This window comes from Acanthopagrus latus, chromosome 20 (genome assembly GCF_904848185.1).
Source record: "Acanthopagrus latus isolate v.2019 chromosome 20, fAcaLat1.1, whole genome shotgun sequence".
NCBI lineage: Eukaryota > Metazoa > Chordata > Actinopteri > Spariformes > Sparidae > Acanthopagrus > Acanthopagrus latus.
This window is the reverse complement of record NC_051058.1, coordinates 5,511,126-5,533,687: the sequence shown is the minus strand read 5'-3', so window position 1 is coordinate 5,533,687 and position 22,562 is coordinate 5,511,126. Positions and strand designations below refer to the sequence as shown.

Genomic DNA, 22,562 nt, shown 5'->3' with positions numbered 1-22,562 from the left:
AGTGTATAATCAGGCCCTTTAAAGCTGTTTATGATTGTTTTATTGATTTCTATCAGTTAGTTATTTCAGTCAGTTAGTTGACAGTCACATTACCTCTCTCTCAGGGCTTACACAAATACCATTGTGTTTACAGTTCTCAGACCCTTGAAAGGTTTCATCTGCTTCATTGATTACTGTCAGCTTTGTCATTTCCATTCTCAACTGTAGATTTACACGGTTTCTTGTGGTTTCTGGATTACGTGATGTAGAAGTATACTCCAGGGTCTGTTACCATATTGCACCTAACTGTTGGATGTGGTTAGGCACATGCAAAGGAGCACACTTCTTATCACATCACACCACATCCGTCAGTGATGCTGCCTGTAGAGCAAAAACACAGATTTGACAGAATTTACCAAAGAGGGGAATCAAATATTGCCTTTCGGACGGGTCTTAAGCAGGAGTGTAACTTCATGTGTTTTTGTTTTGCGCTGTTTGGTATGTGTGGTTTTGTAGGAACTCACATGGTTCAGTACACCCGGTGACCTAAACAATTACTGTCAAAATTGTCTCTTTATGGCTTTTACATTAATGTTCTCTTTCCATCTGCCTTCTCCACTCCTGTCTGTTGTGTGAAACAGTCTGGGGGCTTTTACAGTGCAGAAGATGCAGACTCTGTCCCTGCATCGGGAGGACCCGAAAAGCGTGAAGGCGCTTTCTGTGTCTGGACAGCCTCGGAAGTCCGGGAGCTGTTGCCAGATGTGGTGGAGGGTGCCAGTGGATCTGTCATACTGGCAGACATCTTCATACACCACTATGGGGTGAAGATGCAGGGCAATGTCAATCCAGAACAGGTACCTGAAACTTTGATGTCACAAACCATTCTTGTATCTCAGCTAGAAGAAGACTGAAGTTGAAGAATTGCTCCTCAGTGTTTCAGACAGGCTGATTAGGTGTTTATGCATAAATCAATGAAAAAGTCATAAAAAATATCATCTAGATAGAAGAGGTAGGGCAGACTCTTTGTTTTATTCTGATAACAATTTCAGGTGTTAAACCAGGTCCATTAAGGCCTTAACATGACATCTGTTGCGGTCAGTATGAGTTCATTTCTGTGGACACCCTCTTATCCCCTGTTCTGTGTGCTGCCAGGACCCCCACGGGGAACTGCAGGGGCAGAATGTGCTGATCGTGCGTTATTCAGTGGAGTTAACGGCTGCTCACTTTGGCATCAGTGTTGAGAAAGTCAACGAGCTCCTGGCTGCCGCCAGAGCCAGAATGGCAGAAGTGAGGAAGAGTCGGCCGCGGCCACACCTAGACTCCAAGATGTTGGCCTCCTGGAATGGTAAAGTCTAGACAGGTTCACACACAAGTCCACACTGAAATAGAACTACAAGAGTGATTTCAAAGAAGTTTTGATGCTGTGTTAAACATTAAGAAAATGGCGTGTTAATGTTATGCCTTTTTGGCATAATTGATTTTTTTGTTAGTACATGATGGATGTGATGCCAGCAGCAGCAAATTACCACCAAGTTGGGACAAGAACAACAAAAAACTGGGAAAGTTGTGGGATACACAAAAAAACCACTTGATAGGTAACAGGTGATTGTGTATGAAAGGGCATCCTGGGAAGGCTCAGTTGTTCACAAGCAAGGATGGGGCAAGGTTAATCACATAATGGTATAAGGGATATTACTTTGTGGTCTCAGGAACACTTCATAAAACTCTGTTTGGTAAACACAGTTTGCTTGCAAATCTTTTACCACAGCAACCCAACTTTTTTTGGAATCAAGGATGTTGGTCTAAGCAAGCGTATGTGCATCTTAATGTTCCGGGTGACTTGGTTGTAGGTGCAGGGAGAGTGGCTTTTGCTCACATAAAAATTTAATTAAGCTGCATTTACACAAAACACTGACTTGTGATACAAGCTAAACACATTGTCACTGTTCTTTGAGGCAGCTGCATTATGTTTTTAATCACCATAACTGAGTGATAAATGTGACGGATTTCCTAATATGTGAATTATTTCCGGAACATCTGTTTCAGCTCTCTCTTTGACGGACACATATAGAGCAGGTGTTCTGCTAACAAAATGGATTTTTACAAATACAGCATCACTGTTGTGTAAACTAAAATGTATGGATTCAATATTTAAGATTTCCTCTATTAGATTAATGATACTTGATTTCAGTCGTACATGTGCAAGGTGATGCACAAATTCAATAGGGTCAACATAGGCTGAATAAATACCTACTGCAGCATGATATGATTTTCATAAACTTTCTTTTTACATCAAACACTTTTTTCAATTGTATTAATGTAACCCAAAATCAGAAGTTTCCTTTACAACACCCTCTGTCCCTAAAATTCCCTTAACCTAAAGGAGAAAGTGTCAGGAAGCAAAATTGATGACTGGTGATCCAGAAAGCATCTAACCACTTTACACTTTAATCTACTGCCTAATGCAGACCCAAAACACCATCCCACATTGAAAAAGAGTTTTGATAGCCGTCCACGTCAGGTGTTGGTACTGAGCCCCACTACCTGCCAGAGTTAAGTACCAAACTGCCATGTGTTTCTCCTTCTCAAAATCTGAACAAACTTATGTTGTTTGCCAAGCACTGTCATAAGTACTCTTACTCTTATAGCCTCTGTATACTGTACTTCAGAAGTTGATAGGCAGATTTATACATATGATTATCCACTGAGACATTTATCAGGAGCAGTATGAAAATCTGTGGGGATTGTTATAGAGCCACTAGTTGTCACTTTCCATTAGTGTGATGCCAATTTGGACACCCCTCAACATTGTTTGTTGAGCACATTATCTCAGATGTGATTAATTACAAGAGCAAAAAGCCCACCACACATATGCAAACACACTCACAGGACAGCCACAAATTTTGCTTCTAGGGCTGACGTCTCGAGACGGAGTGTGTTAGTGAGGTAATGAGGCTCTGCGATCCAGAGAACTTTCCAATTAGACACAAGACTCCCCTTCTCCTCTCTAATGAAGAAACCTCTCCATTAATCACCTGTCCTTCGCAGCAAACACTTTGAAGAGCAGGCTGTACACTCACCAGGCTTTGAAAACGCCACATGAAAGAGGGATGGAGGGAAAGAGGGAGGAAGGTATGGTGAGAGAGAAGGAACGAGTGTGAACAAGGAGGCTTCAAAGAGCGGGAAAAATAGCTAAGCTGGGAATGTGGTGCGGCTACATGTTGCTACCTCAGAGTCGACAGCATGTTTTAAGATGATTAACGGGCATTTTACACCTAATCATCCCGCCGCCACTTCTTCGTTGCTGCCCGCAGGTCTGATGCTGTCAGCCTATGCTCGTGTTGGAGCTGTGCTGGGGGACAAGGACCTGCTGGAGAGGGCGGTGCAGGCTGCCAACTTCATGAAGAAGCATCTGTGGGATGCTGAGCAGAAGATCATCCTTCGATCCTGTTACCGGGGAGACAACATGGAGGTGCAACAGATGTAAGAAGAGAGTTTTGATAATGTTGCAGCCCAACCTGCCTATTTTGTCCAACATCTTTTTTATTACAAGAACACATTACATTCTGCTGTAGTTTATGTGGATGATTCCACTTGAGAGATTTCATTATCCTGCGGTTCAAATGTCTGGATAAATAGTGATGTTTTAGTGATAGAAGTTGGACCCTTGACAGTCTCCACACCCCATTTTTACAACCTGTGTTTTGACATTGCTCACAGGAAAAGTGACATCATGCCTCCTATAGCTAAACAAATCAAATGCCTTGTGATGATCTTGGGATCTTTATTCTTGGTTTGTTGGATGCTAGTCTAGGCTTTTCCTTGTGTCAGAGACGGAGACATTTAGAGCTGTTTTAATGATGTTGTCAGCAGGCAGCGAGTCTTGATTGAGGACGGATCCAAATGACTGAGGAACATGGGTCTCTGGCAGACGCCCTGCTGCTTAATCCTGGCATATTGTCACTGTCCAAATACTGCCATTGTTAAACATTACTGAAGTCAGCAAAAGCAGTCAAAATCCAGAAAAGACTATTTAGTTTCTTATAAGAATGCTGTTGACCTGATTAAGAGTCCCAGAAAAAGGCTGTTGTATTCAGTCTTCCCCTTACTCACTGCAAATTAATTCTACATTCCAGTCTCAAGTAAGTAATGTAAATAAGTGACAAATGTGTGGAAAACCATTCTAAAGTTTAGCTCTGTCTAATGTGAATCTTCGATAACTTGATTTAGACTAATCAAATGGGTATCTTCCACACATAGTCTTTTCAGTGGAGAATTTCCCTAGGTACTCCTGTGGAGGTTAACAAATTTCTTCTTGCATTCACTTTGTCACACACAAACATTGTTAAATACATTTCTTCCCTCTTTGCCAAGCTGATTTTCATTTTGAAGAACAATGCATTGCATACATTCGTATATTCTAGCTTGCAGTCTTCCTTTCTCATTGACTAAAAGCATAGGTACTTTTCCTGGTATTATACTGCCACTTGTCCATTAGTGAAATAACGTTTAACCAATGGGAGGAATTAATACAAACACAGCAGGGACCTACTTGTCCAAATGTTTCCTCGGAGCACCAAAAAGTCAGAGACTGGTGAGTCATGCCTGGAAAAAATGTTTAGTATCTTCTTTGCTCAAGGACGCTACTGCATTAATATTCACTGACATCCAGGACGAAATGTCGCAAGTTCTGAGAGGGGGAATTCAATGTTTAGTACAGGAGCAATAAGCATCGTGCTGTGTTAACAGTTTATACACAAACAGGAAACAAGCCTATTGGGATAAATCAGGTTAGGGCAGGATGTCAGAGAGCATGTTCAAATGCACTGCAGTAACCTGGTTACTGTAAAACTGCATTTACATGCACAGGGCAGTAATTAGATTTCTCCTCTAGTCTCTAACATACTCTATATTTGAAACAAGGTTGGCCATATTTAAAGTGGATTATAGATGCCTGTTGAATGACAAACGATGTTGAAGATTTTTTTTTTTCCTGGTCAGAGCTCTCTGACAGTGAGAGGTGAAGATCTGTAGCCAAAGAACATACAGTCCGTTTATGATTGTATGTGTTTGGATTTTTGCCCAGCACTATAAATGCACCAATCAACTTTGGGGAAATACTCAGATGAAATCAGATGTACTCTGAGGCATTACTCCAGGTTCTTGGCCCAGCTCCAACTCACCCCTTGTACCTTCCACTTATGGATAGGGTGTCCTGGTGTCCTGGTTCTTGTTGGGAAAGAGGGGAAGGGTGAAGTGTTAGGGGCTACGTCGCCACCCGATGTACTGGTGTCGAGAATGTTTTTCAGACACTCTTCAAAACAAAGGGTCATGAGAAGTATGTCTTTATAACAAGCATAAAACAATCACTACTAGGTTGCTGATGGACAGAGCCAACATGAATGTAACCATAGTTACCCTACAACCATAGATTTTTGCAGTTCAATGTTGGTGTTTCTAGCTGTCGCAATCTTGGAACTACCTGACTCCGCCTAACTCTTGTGTGGTTATGCTTAAAGAAATTTAGTGACTTTGATCGCTGGATCGTTTGTGTTTGTGAGTTTAACTGCAAGTTTATTTACCCCAAACAGCCAGAATACCCTATAATACATTAGCCGGAAGATAATGAGCAAGACTGTGTGTGTGTGTGTGTTAAAGTGAATGTTGGCACCTCCACGACTCACTGCTGCAGACAGTTTTAGAGGGAGGGTGAAGACAAATCCATTTACTCATCTCAAAAGTAAAACAAAAAAAAAAAGTTGAATTCCATACTCTCCTCGACTGTCAGTGTTTTCTTCCAAGACCTCCAAGCTCTTCATACAGCGGTCTCTTCTAGAGCTTGGCAGCTCCAGCTAATGCTAACAGGGTCGCTCATTAATCCAAAACATCAGCGTCTGTCCTTTCACTCCCGGCTATTAGTCTGACTAATTACACAACAAACCATATTAATGGTTCAATATTTGCATTAAAAATTCTTCAAATGACACTGACCCCCAAACACCGGCAAGAGGTCAAGAGAAGTGAGGGGAATTAGCTGAGGTGAAGTTATATAATGATGCCCCATACAGTTGTCACAAAGGGATGAATTAGGTATAGAGGCCACAGCGGCTTTCGTACAAAACCTATTAACATGATGCTTGATGCTGTACAGTTGGGCTGTTTAACATGGGCTCTTGAGGGGATTGACTCGTTTTTGGACTTGAGGTTAGTCCACACAGCTAACAATAACATACAGCCCCCGATCAGCTGGTGGAATCATTCAAGCAGTGGATTAGACTGGCAATGTTCAGAACATAAATGCACGTACACACACACACACACACACACACACACACACACATACACACATACAAGCACACCGCTTCAGGTGTCCTCGTTCTGTTGGCTAGCCCCATGCCCTAGTTACTGTGAATGACTGAGTGTTGAATGCCACAGAATCAGCAGAAAAAATACGCCAGGAGACCCACAATGGGCATGATAAAATGCATACAATTTTAAATGCATGCATAAACACTCTGGCCTTGTTCCACAGCTTCTCTCTCATTCATAATTGTCCAATTTAGGATGGTGTCAGCGTTGAGAATGCTTACCAAGACTGTTTTCAAGCCTGGTTTGGTTTCCATACATAGGTAAAACACATATGGGCCATGGACTAATTTGCCAGGAAGAATGGTAGCTGAGACTAACTGGGTTAATAGGCTGTGGAGGCACCAATGAGCTGATGCCATAGATTTTCTGTGGCCCTTGCCTGGCACGGGATGATTGAGTCTTCAGGACCTGAGGGAGCTATGAGAAAGAGACAACAATGAGACAGTGGCAGGGTCCGAGTGGTACACTGGTGATGTTGACACATGTTTACTTGATTTGTCAACATGGTCCTATGTAGTCTGTTTGCAGTGCATTTTCCAGTGATTACTTGTCAATGAGTTCTTCTTTGCATAATTCACGATTTTCCAAATCCTCAATTCCATTTGGATTCTGATTTTAAGTCCACAATTTGATTCAGTTTAAGAATGAAACAATTTTTTCAGCACTGATTGCTTAGTAAGTATCAACAGATCACTGCTGTTATGTCCTCATAACTGTCGTCACCAATTTCCAACTCTTCTTAGGGTGAGACAAGTTCAGATAATATTCACCAAAAATAACAATTCCAGAGTTCACGGAATCCTTACAGAGTTCTTCAGCCTGCCCTGAGTAAAGCCTTTTCACAACAAAATCAAGGATCTCTGGTACTATCAGTTCTGTAGAGCTCAGTTCTTCTCCCTCAAGTAAACCATCTTTCCAAACAAATCAATAAAGGATCTGTGAGGAAAAAGATAAACCCAGACACTTCCATCCCCAGTCAGTTGATCATCTTCATGCACACAGGATAATTGTGCAGCTGCAGTGTGCCGACAAGCTAGCTGTTTCGTCTTTGAAGTGTTTTCTTTTTTCTCTCCCTTGTATCCACACAAGTAGGTGGATGGGGAGAGATGCTTTTTTTTTTTTTCTCAGCGTTCAAAATTGAATGCTCTCTTCTGTTTATTTTCAAAATGTTGTGAGCCCTGTGACTTATTTCATCTGTTGATCTCAAACAAATCTTTCTTTCTGCTTGAAAGTATTAGAACACCATAATGATAATGATGGTGATGATAATAATAACGTGTTTAGTAATCAGTACTTTTCTCTTGTATGTGATTTTTGAACCTGTTATTCCAAAACCATGGGTATTACTGTGTTATTATAATCTCTGCTCATTTGTAAACACTTCCCACAAGATTTAAGATCCTGGCTGCGGGATTTTACTTCCATTCAGCCACAAGAGCAGTGGTGAAGTACTGCTTTTGACATTTTAGATTGATCCACAAAATGGGGAAAAATATGTCTTCATGGACTCTTCATGGTCTTTGTATATGGGGGCATTGCCATGTTGAGACAGTAAGATGCATTCCCCAGACTGTTGCCACCAGGTAGGAAGCGCACTGGTGTCGAGAATGTTACTCTAGGATGTGGCGTTACTATTAGAATTGTTACAGCTGCAGACCAAAACTCCATCAGACACGCGTAGTAGAGTGTAACAAATTATATTCAAACAAGAATAATGGTGGATTTGTCGTGCTCTGGATTAATCCACATTTGGTACGCTCAAGACTCAAAGCACCAGAAGGTTGCAATCACGTTGGATTGACTCAAAACAAACTAAATTGTGTGTGTTCATATTAATAGACGAACACACTCATTGCAACAGTATGGCTCACTAATATGTGTTTAATAGTTTTTGGACAGTGATAGAGCTCTACAAGGCTTTAGATACACATTAATGCTTTTTAGCTGGATCAATTTATTGTTGGTTTTGGTCTTTTTGTGCGATTTGTTGAAATTAGAATAATATGGAATATCACCAGAGCCTTTTTTAAGAACAGTTATCAAACTGTCTGGTACTGCCCAGCCCCAGTCGTCAGCAAACCTGAACGCAGCATATTAAGTCAATCATGACACTGCCTGTGGCTTGTATCCTGTGGTCTTAACAGATACAGTGAGTGGTTTGAGAGAAGTACAGTGACAGAAAGCAGAAGATTAAGTATTGGGTGTCGCAGCATGCAGTCTACAGAGGGCAATTAGATGAGAAATACAGGTTTTTGACATTCATTCTGTAGGTTGTCACAGGAAAACAAACGCCGACTACGTTTCCCGATTAATGAGACAAACGGGGAAATCTCTCTGGGTGTTCTATAGTTTCTCTCTTCGTTTCCCATCTTTCCCTCTCATCCCCTCTTCTATTATTTTTTGGTGACATTTTAATGTTATTTCATATGTACTGGGACAGGGTAATAGTTCCACAGTACAGTCAGTAGCACGAGGAAGCATATTTTTAAATTATTCTCTAACAAAGGTCAATGCTGTTGTAAAAAATGATGGGAGTCAATGTGTTTACATGACCCATGTCACCCCAGTGGGTTTTATTGAGGGGAAATTGAAGTAGCTAGTGTATGAGAGAACCATTATGAAGCTATTATTATAAAACTGTCTCCGAGCGCTCACGATACAGCAGACTGACAAGGCGTTTTATCTTTGCTCTCGGGGAAATGAGTCATTTAACATGCACTGCTGAAGGTGTGAATGAAAAGGCTGTTGAGTACTTCAGAAAGGCTTTTACCTTTGTGTGTGTCAGTGAAGCCCTCTTGAAGTCTTTGTCTCAAGTTGTCATCTGTGTCACCTCAGCGGGCTGACATGAGAGAGGGGCGTTTATTAATGGAAAAAAAAAAGTTGTTTTGAGCTAGCTTGGTGGGTACAAAGAGTAGAAAAGTTTTGCTCATGTGAAAAAAGGAAAAAAAAAACCCAACAACTCTGATTCCCATGAAAAAAAGAATACAATTTATGTCTATAACTGCAGTTGCTTCCGGACCACATGGGGGCAATAATGAGCCCCTTCCGGGTTGGTACACTCGGACAAGGCACAATGCTGCCACGTCTTGGACTAACACATCAGGTTAAAGTTTCAGTCACAGAGCCATTACAATTGCTTTAGACTCTTCAACCTAGATTATTATCCCACGCAGACACGTAGCAGTTGTAGTTATACTGTCTAAGGGAATCTGCTTGGACGACACGTTCGACACGTGCACAGTAGATTGCCAAATAAAAGAAGAAGTATTCTGCATCTGTTTTGTTTTGTGGAACTGGACTCTTGGAAAAACTTGGAATTTTGTCCCTGGAATTTTCTTAAAATAATTTCTGTTGGTGTCCTGTGTGAAAAAAATAGTGAATACAAACTTACCCAAAACAAGATTGTTGGACCTAACTAAATGATTTTCCTTTGCCTAAAGAAACCAAGTAGTTATTTTGCCTGAATCAACCCATCAACCCGAACTGATATACAAGGCAGGCTACCCCTTTCCATGCACATAGATGTGAGGGGCTGAGATTTTAACAGAACTCACCGAAGCTTGCACTGCCATGTGCTGCAAAGCCAGTCCAATGTGGGTGCAATTTTTAGTAACAAGTTTTTAGTGAGCCCCTTTCCAGCTTCGCCACAGTTGGTGCAGAAAAAATTGGTGGTACGAGGATGTCTGCACAGAGCCTGCAAGCGCACCCCTCTGCCAAAATTTCATGTCACGCAGACCCTAGCAGACCATCACACACTTACTGTACTTCTTGCTTGAAATGTCATGAAGTCACATTCCGAATACATTCTTCACCTTTGGACTTACATTAAAATCAGCTCTGTCCTGTTTAGTCCAGGAGTGCTTGCTGACGTCCTTTGGACTTATGATTCAGACTGTGTCTGTCTGGTAACGATAGGCCTAGATATGACTCCTCACCTCCCCGTGAACTCTCAAAGTCCTCACGCACTTCATCTCCTCCAAAGCCTTCTCCTGTTTTCAGCCTCTTGACCACCAGCCACCAGCCTCTCCTGACACAGCGCTATCTGGCCTCCTGTCACCGTCCGCCCCCCTGCACTCACCCAAAAGGGGTGCGATTGTGGGAATCAGACGGGGGGCCAAAGGGGTTTTGCTGTCGGGCTGTAAAAACCAACCGGAACAGGTTTTAAAATAGAGACAGATTAATATGGACAGAAAACTCCACATGTTGAGTAAAGTTTTACAGTGAAGTTAAGTAAGCATAAATGAAAAGATGTTGTCGGATAAACATTTTAGAGGGTGTGAAAGTTACCTGAAAGAGGATAGAGGGAGAGACAGGTGACTGAAGAGGCGGCACATTGATGCAAGAGGGAGGTCTAACTGTAAACAGATTTGTCTAATTACTGTCCTGCTTCCCTCGAAACTTCAAAGACTGTTTGTGCATGTATAAATGTCTCTGATGCCTTCTACATTATGACAGGCACAGAGCAGGCAGATGGGTAATTTTGCATAGAGAAAAATGCTTTAGGGAGAGATTATGCCCAACCCGCAATGTGTATCGCAATGTACCCCTGTCACAAACACTTCCTTCCTTCTTTCAAGCCAACTCCTCTGGCTTTCTGTACTGTCTTGACTGAAACCTATAGACTGATCTTCTTCAGGCATTGTAAACAAGCATTTGGTATGTATAAAATTGAGTAGTGGAGGAAAACAAGAAGCTGAACTAGTTCAAGTGTAACCCATCTCCTCATTTCTTGCACTGATCTATCAATAAATTCTTAATGAAAACCGTCCTCATTCTTGCTCTCCTCCCGCTTCTCTGGTTTTTCATCTCCCTTCTCCTGCCCTTTTTTTTTTCTCCAGATATCCGCCTATCTCCGGCTTCCTGGACGACTATGCCTTTGTTATTTGTGGCTTGCTGGACCTTTACGAGGCCACGCTGCAGACGGGGTGGTTACAGTGGGCCGAGGAGCTACAGCTCAGGCAGGACGAGTTGTTCCTGGATGACCAGGGCGGAGGATACTTCTGCAGCGACCCCAGTGATGACACTGTGCTGCTGCAGCTAAAAGAGGGTGAGGGATGGACACCTTGACGAATAGATTGATATCGTCAGTACACATTTCGAAACAAGCTCTTCCCTTAACATGACTGATATCGACTACTCTAATCAACTACTGAAATTAGTGATTGTGTTTAAACCATTTATACTTCATAGGTATAATTCCTATGAAAGTTGCTCAGTGGCACCAGAAATTATCCAGATCTTAAGCATACCGTCTGCATTTTGAGACCCATAGAGTGTGCATATCACTAACTCCAGCCAGCTGAGTGGTTAACTTCTGGATCTGCCCTCTGCTGATTGAAATGGGAGTAAAACAAATTTATGGACATCCTTTCACAAGGTGGAATTATGGGAACCAGTCTTATAGGCCCCTGGGCTTCACTTGACATTGTAATTAGATGGTTTGGCCACTATGTAAAACTGTCTTCAAAGCCCTGCACTGTTCCTGGAGGCTTAAGCACAACATTGCTATGAGCTAAATGCTGAAGTCACCATGCTAACATACATACAACATGCATACATTGCATGCATTGTAACATTTGACGCTGCAATTATGATGATATTATTAATAATATCAGTAATCATTATAAAGCATTTTATTTATATAGCACCTTTTAAGAGACTGAGACACTTTACATATAAACATAAAAGCAACACACTACAAGTAAATGTAAAAACCTTTATCATCAAACAATCAAACACTAAAAGCAGTTCTGAAAAGGTGAGTTTTGGTTAATGATTTGAGCTTGGCTTGGAGAGAGTTTCGTAGGATGGTGGCAGCTATGGGGAAGGCTCTACAGGGCAGGGGTGATGTGGTCACAGGAGTCAGTGAGCAGGCGAGCGGCGGAGTTCTGGATTTACTGGAGTTTATTTAGGACCAGACAGCAGTCAATTCTGGATGCGATGAAGTCATGGATCAAAGTTTCGGCAGCAGAGAAGGAGAGTGATGGGTGGGGACGAGCTTTTTTTTTCTTTTTTTTTTTTTTTGTTCGAAAAAGGCAGTTCTGCTGATTTGTATCAGGAAATGTATCTAGTTCTCATTATACATCCATGGCTTATAGTAAATATGCTGATGTTTTGCACGTACACATTTACCATTTTCACCATCTCATGTTAGCATGTGAGCAGGCCGACATTGTTCCTTATCACGGACCACAAATTGTAGCAGAGACTAAGGATAATATCATCATCTATGCAGGTAGTAAATCAAAAGACAAAGTTTTATTTGTTTAAGATTTTGACCTGATGATGCTGCTGGAAGCAAAGTTAAGTGATCACTGATATTTAATGTCTGCATCACATTTTTTTGCAATTTAATGGTTGCTGAATCTCAAAACAACAATTCAACCTCACGTGATGCTAAATCAAATTGTAAGGCATTGCTTGGACCTTTGAATACCTGAACAAATATCATGGCAATCCACCTATATAGTTGGGAAAGTTGTGGCTGACAGGCAGAATGACATAACCAGCCAGTTGTAGAAAATGAATGAGGTATTGATGCTGCTGCTGCTGGCTGTGGCTCTAATAGGTCTAGAGATACAGGGAAGGATTGATGGACAGGTGAAGTACCACTGCTGCATACCTGTGAGGCTTAGACAAGTTCAAGGATGGATAGCTCAGACAGATGCATAAATTTTGGGTTTCAGGCCTGCAGTCAGTGCAGACAGTTTGCTAATTGACATGTTGCCAGAATTTGAACAGTTATTTGATGGAGCAAAAGAAGCATGAATGGACGGCTGTCATTTAGGTGAACAAAAATATTGAATTATGGGTGGTTTTTCACATATCTTTCACTTTATTAAAAGCGTCTGCTGTTATATTGCTGCCAGTTTGCTACACTTGATCCACAGTAGATGAGGGAGACAAGGATAGAATGGATGAATAGGCAGAGGATAAAAGACAGGAGCAGAAGAATATTGACCTCCCGTATCTACCTCTGGTGAAGTGCTACCGTCTCTCACTCAACTTCAACTTCTCTGCCCTGAAAGCACTCAAAGATTGATGCTCAGATTCTTTAGCTACTTTGATCACTGCACTTGTTCAAATCTGTCTCCATCCTGTCTTCGTCCATCTGCCTTTTGAAAGACTGAAACAGCTCGCACATTGTATAGTGGGAATCAGGATTTCTGCTGCTGCCTCTTTTCATCTCACATCTTAACTGCATCCTGAATCTTTTTCTTTTTCTTTTTTTTTTTTTTTTTTTACACCTCCTGAATTTTCCTTCTTGGTGTACTTTAATTTTCTATCAAATCTAGACTTTCATTAAGGTATTATGTATCTTCTCAGTAGCAAAACATTTGATTGTTAACAAAGCATGATTTAAAATTTTCGATAGAAATATCAGTTGTAACTTTTGGTGCACCACTGACTGAAATGTCTTAACTTCTACTGAATAGATTGCTATGAAATTCTGTAAAGATGTTCATCATGGCCCCTGGATATTTCAAAATGAAAGCAAAATAAGTGTAAGTATTATTTTGTTAATATTTTGATTGTTTTTATTATGCCAATCGTAGCTATGAACTACAGAAACCTGATCTGTGATTGGCACGGACAAATGCCCACAAAACTAATGTCAACCACCTGTGCTTTAGGGCTAGTCAGAAGATGTTAGCATGCTGGAATTGGCATTTAGCTCAGCACAGCTTTTGCCTTTTAACAGTAAATAGATAAGAATTTCAGTGTTCTCTGGTAGACAAACAATGTAAAAGCGTATCTACTGAGATGCAGTCTCTAAACTACCTTCAAATGTCTTTGCCTTACTGTCCTGCAATTCTTTGTTACTCATCAGTCAACAGATCCAGTGATCTATATCTCTATGAGACCAAAGTTTCCAGTCAGGATCTAGTTGTTTTTGTTTTTGCCCTTGAGAAACTTTGTCTGACAGCAGCCATTTATTTTACCAGCTTGCTTCTTCTGTTTTTCTTTGTATTCTTATTCTCATCATCAGTTCTCAGTCTAATATCTTTGTTAAATTGAGGTATTTTTCCTTTCCTGCTGCATTTCATGCTATTTCTTTTCTCTTTTCTTTCCTAACAACCGGTACACATAAATGTTTTATTACTTCTGGGTTTTGGGTTGAGGTAAAGGAAAACCAATCTGCCACTGAGATGCATAAATCCACACCACAGGGATAATACAGAATGTACTTTATTATTCACCCACACCATATGATTGGCCTTGGTCTTTCTTTTTATGGTTTGCTTAATCTGGTGAAAAACATTTTTTTGTCTGTGCCATTGAACCTCAGAGTTTGAGACTTTTTCAGCTGGTCAGTGTCATATGGGCCATATTGAAAAAGTCTTTGCATTAGCATCTGACATTTAACATCAGCCTAAGAAAACCAAACTCTAAAGTGAGAATTCTATCGCTGAGATTGTCAGTTTAAATGTTGCTGAATGCTAAAACTGTATTTTTTTTCTTCTAAAAACTATTGACGCACAAGCTTGTGCGTGTGACAGATATAATGTCCAAACAGTTCCGACGGGAGCATGGTACCAAAGATGGGTGGGGGAACAGGGAAAAAAGCTAATAGTAATTCTTGTTAAGAACTGTTGACAGATCCGAGATGATGGCTGAACGTGCATGTGAGCTTGTGTGTGTGTGTGTGTGTGTGTGTGTGTGTGTGTGTGTGTGTGTGTGTGTGTGGGAGTGCCTGGCCCAGCGCGGCGTCACACCTACATCTGTGTGTGTTTATCAGAGCTGACGTGTGAGAGGTTTCTCATCTGAGAGGATTGACTGTGCCATAATGGTGGCGGCACATAGTAGGGTTGAAGCCCATTAGTGACGCTACAGTCGCTGCTGTGTGGACGCCTGTCCCAGCAGCGGAGCCTGTCACTGCAAGACGGATTACCTCCACCACACTGCCACTCCACATTCTACAGCCCCGCCACGCTCGCTGCTGTGTGTGTGTGTTTGTTTTGTTTTGAAGGGGTAAGGTTAGAATGATGCACGGTGTCTGTCAGGAAGCATATTTCACTTTTATTCAAGAACAGCAAAAATCAGCTGTTTTTTCAAATATGTTTTTGTCTCTTGTGGTTAAAATGACGTGTTTTGACGTGTTCTCACTTAACACAAGTCAGACTAGACCCATATACATCCAGAAATGTTCAGCATTAAAATAAATAAAATATAAATAATAGAATAATAAAATATGATTGAATATGAATCTAAATAAATGTATAAATGACTGGCAATTTCTGAACTAATTGAGTAAGTTAGTTATAACTTAACTTACAATAACGAAATGTTATTTTATCTTTTATTTTAAAACAACTAATAATAGTCATTTTGTATTTTGTTACAGACATTTTTTAAAATGTTTCTTTTTACCATTTCATCACAAAGGTTCGATTTTTTTTTTAATTCCTACTGTTGTGAAAAAAGATTGAAAATGAAGGATGAAATACATGTTGTAATAAGTTGACCTTAATTTCTTAAATTATTTCACAAATTATTGTTTTACACATGTATTCTGCACATATTATGTGTTTAATTATTCATTTCATAATCATTTATTTAAGTTTTAGATATTTAATACTTTGGAGCCCCATAGTCTTTAAGTGCAGTGTGTGTGTGTGTGTGTGTGGGTGTGCGTGTGTGTGTGTGTGTGTGTGTGTGTGTATTTTTTCTGGGATATCCTGTCATTGCTTGCTTTGTGTGATGTTCATCAGTCTGTTTTTTTTTTCATGGGTCTTTTTAGGGCTGTCACAAATACGTCGAGGCTTCTGCCATTGCCATAGTAATTAACACTTTAACACGTACTTGAGGGAAGGCAGTTGCACCTAACAAGAGGCAAAAGACAGAGAGCAAAAAATTGTGGCCTTCCCCCTCAAATTGCCTTTTGAAACTGTGGAGTTGGGGACAGTGGCTGATGTGTCATAATGACAATGATAGCAAATAGCATAGGTGAATGGTTTGATGCTAACTTGCCCCACTCTGATGTCGAAGCTTTGCACATGTCTAGGTAACTCTCACTTACCTTTGAAGCCACAGCAATTAAATTCTTGGCAGCCCTAGTCTTCTCGTACACTGTGTGTGAGTGTGTGTTTGAAGAGTTTGGAGGCAGATTTGTCACAGCTGTGTATGTATATGACCTCCTTCCACGGGGCTCTTTAAGAAGAGAAATATGTGAAATGTGGAAAGCGGAAAAACTTGCTCACTTAACCTCTGTGTATGTCTGTTAGCTGTGTGTGTGTGTGTGTGTGTACGTGTGTGTGTGTGTGTTATGGACGTTGAAGCCTCCTTGCCATGGGGCTCGAGGAGAGCTGAAACATATTGCAGGATAAAATGAAATTATTACTGCAGATCAGTCATGCATGGGTGTTCATGTGCATCTATATGTGATTGTTAATTCATGCTTGTCATAAAAAAATATTGTATGTGCAGTGTACAGAGTTGTGTGTGTGGCAGGGTTATCCTTGCTATTTTTAGTGTTTGACCTAATATCGCTGTTGGACTTAAAAGCAACTTAAAAATCTTTCCCTCTCTTTCTTACGCACACTGACACACACACACACACACACACACACACACATTCATAGACACAGACATAGATCAGAGCACCGCTGAGAAGCAGATATCTAGCGGGGGTCATGGGTTATGAGAAGATCACCTCCAGGCTCTTATTGGACACTGATAAGAGATAAGGACTCACTTCACAGAGATAAACCATTAGGTCATCTGTTAGTCCCATCACATCACACCACGCATTTACAGACTCTGGCATCATTGTACACCAGGGGAATTCATTGGAAGTTTGCCTATTGAGTCTGCTGTTAACTCGATGGTTTGCCATCTTTTTGTATTATTTAGAAATGATAAAAGATAATCTTGTGTTTCAAACATATGCATCCCATTTGTTCCAATATTTACGTCTCCTCAAATAGTAGAGAAATAGATAGTAGATCTGTTGTTTTTGACCCTGCTATCATATGACTACCATTCTGTATAGTGTAGACTAAGTTTTCAAAGTGTGTGCGTGTGTGTGTCTCAGATCAGGACGGCGCTGAACCCAGCGCAAACTCTGTGTCGGCGTCCAATCTCCTGCGCCTGTCCCACTACACTGGAAGACAGGAGTGGCTCCTGACGTCCCAACGGCTGCTGGCGGCCTTCTCCGACCGTCTCACCAAGGTCCCCATAGCACTGCCTGAAATGGTCCGGGCTCTCATGGCCCAGCACTACACGCTGAAACAGGTTAGCCATCTAATACCGCTTCACTTTTTATCTACATTAACACATACTGAATGAGTAAGAGGGATACCTGTTTTCTATGGTTAGCCCTCAAGGCTAGGTTAGCTTTCGGAGCGTGTGTCTTTACCTGGCTGTTAGCCTTAGCTGGATATCATGACTGCCTACTGAAAGTGTTTTAGCTTCCCTGACAAATTGTGCAAGCACTATAGACATTAGAATTATCAACAAGAACTCAATCAAACAATACACAGTAACCAACAAAAGCAATGGATAAGAAGCTGGTAAATCAATGAACATCACCATATTGGCCTTGCTGTCTCAATGCTATCATCAATGAGCAGGCACTGAAATAAAAAAAAAGCTGCGACAGTAAGCCTCAATGGACTGTGTTTCTTTTACAGTGAGACCAATAGATAGTTTGAATCAGTAAATGTTTGATAATGTTCCGATTCATAAATCATTGCTGCAACTGCGACGCTTTCCTATATGCATGATCACAAGATATTTAAAGTTTTAAAGTCACAAACACGATCAGGCAGTGCTTAACTCTTTAATATGTCTGACACGTAGATAAATAAGAAAATGATAAATCTCACAATAAAAAATAAAACTAGAATGACACTCAGTAGAGCTCATATCTCACTAAGGCCCAACAGTCCACTTTAATTCAATTAAAAGTAATTCAATGTGGTTAACCATAACTGAATGCCGCCAGATCTATATAATATATATCTCTATCTACATATAAATATGTCAGATTGTTTTCATTAAGATCTATGTATCATTCCCTGAGAACCCTGAGAAAGAAAAGCCCTATCTGACAGTGTTAAAAAAAACAGTGAGAACATTTTTCCTGGATCCGTCCCTTTATCCGGATCGGCACCAAAAGTTAACAGGGTTCATTTCTGGACCGAGTGCCATCCCCCAGCCAAGTTTCATGGAAATCTGTTCAGCAGTTAATGTATTATCCTGCTGACAAACTAACTAACCAAAGGGCAAACCTACAGGGGAGTAGTTAAACATAACCTTATTGAAGGTTGTAATCATCAAGCAAATAGTGCAATTAAACAGAAATATAAAATACCATATAAATAGCATGTTGAACCAAATGTTTCCTTTAATCTGTAAGGTATCGGCTTGCAAACAACAGTCACAGCCATCAGTGAGCCTAAAGTGATGTCTTTAGGTTGACCATATATTCCTATATTGCTTTATAATTTATTGCATAACTACCATATTGTAGGTTTAAATTGGTCATACAAATGAAAAAATCAGTCAGCCATTGATATTTTTGAAATTCCTTTGATGTGTTCAGGTAGTAGAAAGTCCTCTTTACAAATACATGTGATTATGTATGAAAGGTTTGCAAAAAAAATATAAGGTTTTAATCATGACAACAGGGCAGTACAGTGGTTCAATGAGACTGATAAGTGAAAAAGAGAAATAGACCTCTGAGCAGCAGTTGAATAAGATATAAGATCATCACCATATGCTAGCATCAAAATCTGTGCAGATTTGAATGAACACGGTCGAGTTGTAATGTCAAGTGCACAATAATGCCTGTAACAAGGTGGAATTATGTTCTCGATGACTTCGCAAAATAAATGGTTTAAATCTCAAAATATAAACAGGAGGTTCGTCTAGGGTTAGCACTGCTGGAAATGGATCATAGAATATCAGATGAACAGTCACTGGTCTGCTCAGTCTTACCACTGAGGAGACATTTTCCTTTTCCATTCCAAATCAAAGGGTGTTTGGGGTGAAAAAATGGTCACGACAGTATTCTCCCAGTCATGCACCACTGTGGAGACACCAGCTATACTGACGTTTGAATCATTTAATGTTTTGTGCTAAACTATTATAAATCTAAATAATGCATTTGGTGTCTGAATGATGCTGTTTTTATCTTTGTTTGAATAGCTTCCCTTTCCTTGTCTTTTTTGAAGGAAAGAACAACAACATAAATACGATAGACTTTTTTCAGACGTTTTTTAAATAGTTGAACAAGATCAGTCATCTGGGGACAGTGGCTCCATCTCATCCCTCTGCATACATGCACACTTAATCCCTGGACACACTGACTCTGAATCTTTTTTCCCCCGTTTTTTAACAGCCCTCATGCATTTAATGCCGCTCGGCCTCGGTTATATAATCGGTTTTGAAATATTAACACCCTCAGTTAGCCTGAAACCACTAAAACCACCATACCAGCAAAGCACCGTGCGAAGTTTCTCGACCACCCAGTGAAAACTTTTAGCTGAAGGCATGTGCTGTGCAATCAAAGGAACAGAGGATGAAATAACAGCAGCAGGGGAAGAGGGAGGACGGGGATAAGAAAGCCTCCTGTCTGTCATATATGACCTGCGGAGGATGAGTCGGGGCTACAGGGCCAGGGTAACGAGCTCAGGCTTGATGCGGGATGAGGCTCTCCCAGAGAAAACACCTGCCTCCCCTTGTTACTGATACTAATACAGCACTGACCTCTATCACTTCCTCCCCCTCTCCCTTCCTCTCATGTGTCACCTTTCCCCTCTTACTTCACTCTATCCATACTGTCATCTTGTTATCGCTCCGTCCCCTCCCTTCATATTTTCGCTTCTCCCACTGTCCTCCATTTTTTTTCCTCTTCCTTTTTTTTTTCAGATCGTGATCTGTGGCCAGAAGGATGCCCCGGACACCGCAAGTCTTCTAGCAGCAGTCAACTCCCTCTATCTACCACATAAGGTAAGAGCGAGTGTAAGAGTGATGCGTCATCTTGACAAACGTACAGTCATCAATCGCCAAAGCGAGCCTGAAGATCAGAGATCAAGTTGCAACGCATAGGCGTTCATTGATTTACTCCCAACATAAGTACCTTAACGTCGGCAGCAGTTTCACAGTAACCTTTGAAACACATACACACACACACACACACACAGATGCAGAGTGGGACCAAACTACAGTGCCTGGGGTGTTGGCTGCTTCAAGTGTGGTTCTTTAAAGGTCAGCTTGAGCTCCTCTCTTCTCCTCTCCCTCTCCCTCTCCTCTCCTCTCCTCTCCTCTCCTCTCCTCTCCTCTCCTCTCCTCTTCTCTCCCTTACTGTCCAGCTATCTCTTTTCAGGCATATTAGCTGGCTCCTCTGTCCCTAGCTGGCTCTTTCCTAGCATCAAGATGCCTTGTGGGTCTAAATCTCAACTCTGCAGTTGAGGAGATTCTTGGTGTGTGAGAGTCCTCCTGGCAGCCCTGACTCAGACTGTGTGTTTTGATTTGGACAGCTGTCAGTCTGAGTCAGACTTAAATGTCATTATGGATAGCCATGGCTGTCATACTTCTGTTTCCTATGGCCATGTTTCATAGAGGATTTGGCCTTAAACTTTCAGATCATTTCTTTGATTCTCGTCGGCTTGTTTAAAGGAGCAATTCAAAATTTCAGGATGGCAGCTCATTTGGCTTTCCTGCCCAGACGTAGATGAAAGGATCGACAAAATTCTCATGATTGTCCAGTTTGAACCTTGGATAAGAAAGAGTCCTTTCTGAGATGATGGCAGGTTGATTTTTGGTCCATTTCATTTCACCATGTTTGCAAACTTAACGCTAAGCCTCACTAATTGTCTCCTTCTTCAAGAGTGGTGTAGCAATACAGTATTTTGAAGGCTAACCTGGAAGTTAGCATTGCCCTGGTTTCCTCAATGATTTTTGAAATGGATTTCTGATTATAACCAAAAATAAGCTGTGTGGCAAACACATGTTTATGATAAAAGTTTTGTTCGGCAAGATAATATTCACAGATGATTACCACCTTTTGGTTTTCGAAGTGTAAATTAAATATTTAGACGTAAAAAGCTGCCAAGCTATAAACTGATTGCACTGTCTTTGCATGGCTTGATCAACATCACCATTAAGTGTTTTACTCCACAATTACAATACAAGTTTTCTGTAAATTGGTCAACCTACAAGTAAGAATAATTTTCAAGTTGACCTGGTTCAGCATGATAGCATTTAATGGTGGCAACAATCTCCACAGTATCAGTGAGCCACTAGCGACCACCATTTTTAGGACATCTAATCTCTTGATCTTGATCTCTCTATGATTCAACTGTTGAATCTGTATTTTCCCAGTTGTGTTACATCCTGTCTGATGATGCTTCAGAATATTTTATTGGCAACACAGATACGATAATGCACCTTTTTTCCTTTGTTTTTTTGCATTTCGCCACGATTTCTCGGCAGTTAATGACCAGTAAGAAATGTTGTAGATGTAGTTTTCAATAATTTTGTAGCCATTTCTCATATTTTTACTTAATGAAGGACTTGCGTAACATCTAATCAAACTCTTCAAGATTTTTGGAAACTCGCTTCCTTATTTTCACTTCCTATTTCTTTGATGCTGTTTCTTGTCATAACTCTAAACTCTTCTTTGAGAATATTTGAGTTGAGTTGGTGGCTTCCATGATATATAAATGTTTTTCATTCTTTTTTTTTCTCGCCTCAAATTTGATTTTTACTATGCTCTCACTTTTTTGTGTGCAGCTGGTCTACAACTTACATCTAAGGAACAGAATAGACTTCATCACAGTGGGACTAACCTGGCTTATTCTCCAGCAGACATGATTTTTTAGACCGAAAGAGTCTTGCATCATTGTTCAAGTTACAAAAAGTATCTGCACAAAAGAGTAACACGGACAGTGTGGGATGAGAACGAGAGCTCTGTCCAGACTAAGCTAGATTCATCAGTGTTTGGTGTTGTGCTTCTCTTATCACTGTTCTGCGCAAAATTGTTTAATGAAGCTTTACATACTGGTTGAGTGGCTAAAACTCCAAACAAAACACTTCGCATATGCAGCCTCTCGACCCTGATTGTGTGAGACTGAGTCGTCTTTACTCGACCAGCCCATAAGCGAAATTAGATCAGTATATTAAGGTGGTGATTGTCCAGTGACACAGTCCATCTCTCTCCCTCGTTCTCTTTCACGCGCGCACACACACACACATATAGATACACA

The 22,562-nt window shown here is 40.8% G+C and overlaps 1 protein-coding gene across 3 annotated transcripts in view; it reads left to right on the top strand.

The window, feature by feature from the left end:
- spata20 (spermatogenesis associated 20) overlaps positions 1-22,562 on the top strand; it is a 44,116-nt gene that overhangs the window by 5,186 nt on the left and 16,368 nt on the right. For all 3 annotated transcript variants that reach the window (XM_037081969.1, XM_037081970.1, XM_037081971.1), the window contains exons 10-15: positions 621-833; positions 1,132-1,324; positions 3,294-3,462; positions 11,187-11,395; positions 17,384-17,583; positions 20,224-20,304. In XM_037081969.1, coding sequence (XP_036937864.1) covers positions 621-833; positions 1,132-1,324; positions 3,294-3,462; positions 11,187-11,395; positions 17,384-17,583; positions 20,224-20,304 — 1,065 coding nt within the window. The remainder of the gene's footprint in view (positions 1-620; positions 834-1,131; positions 1,325-3,293; positions 3,463-11,186; positions 11,396-17,383; positions 17,584-20,223; positions 20,305-22,562) is intronic.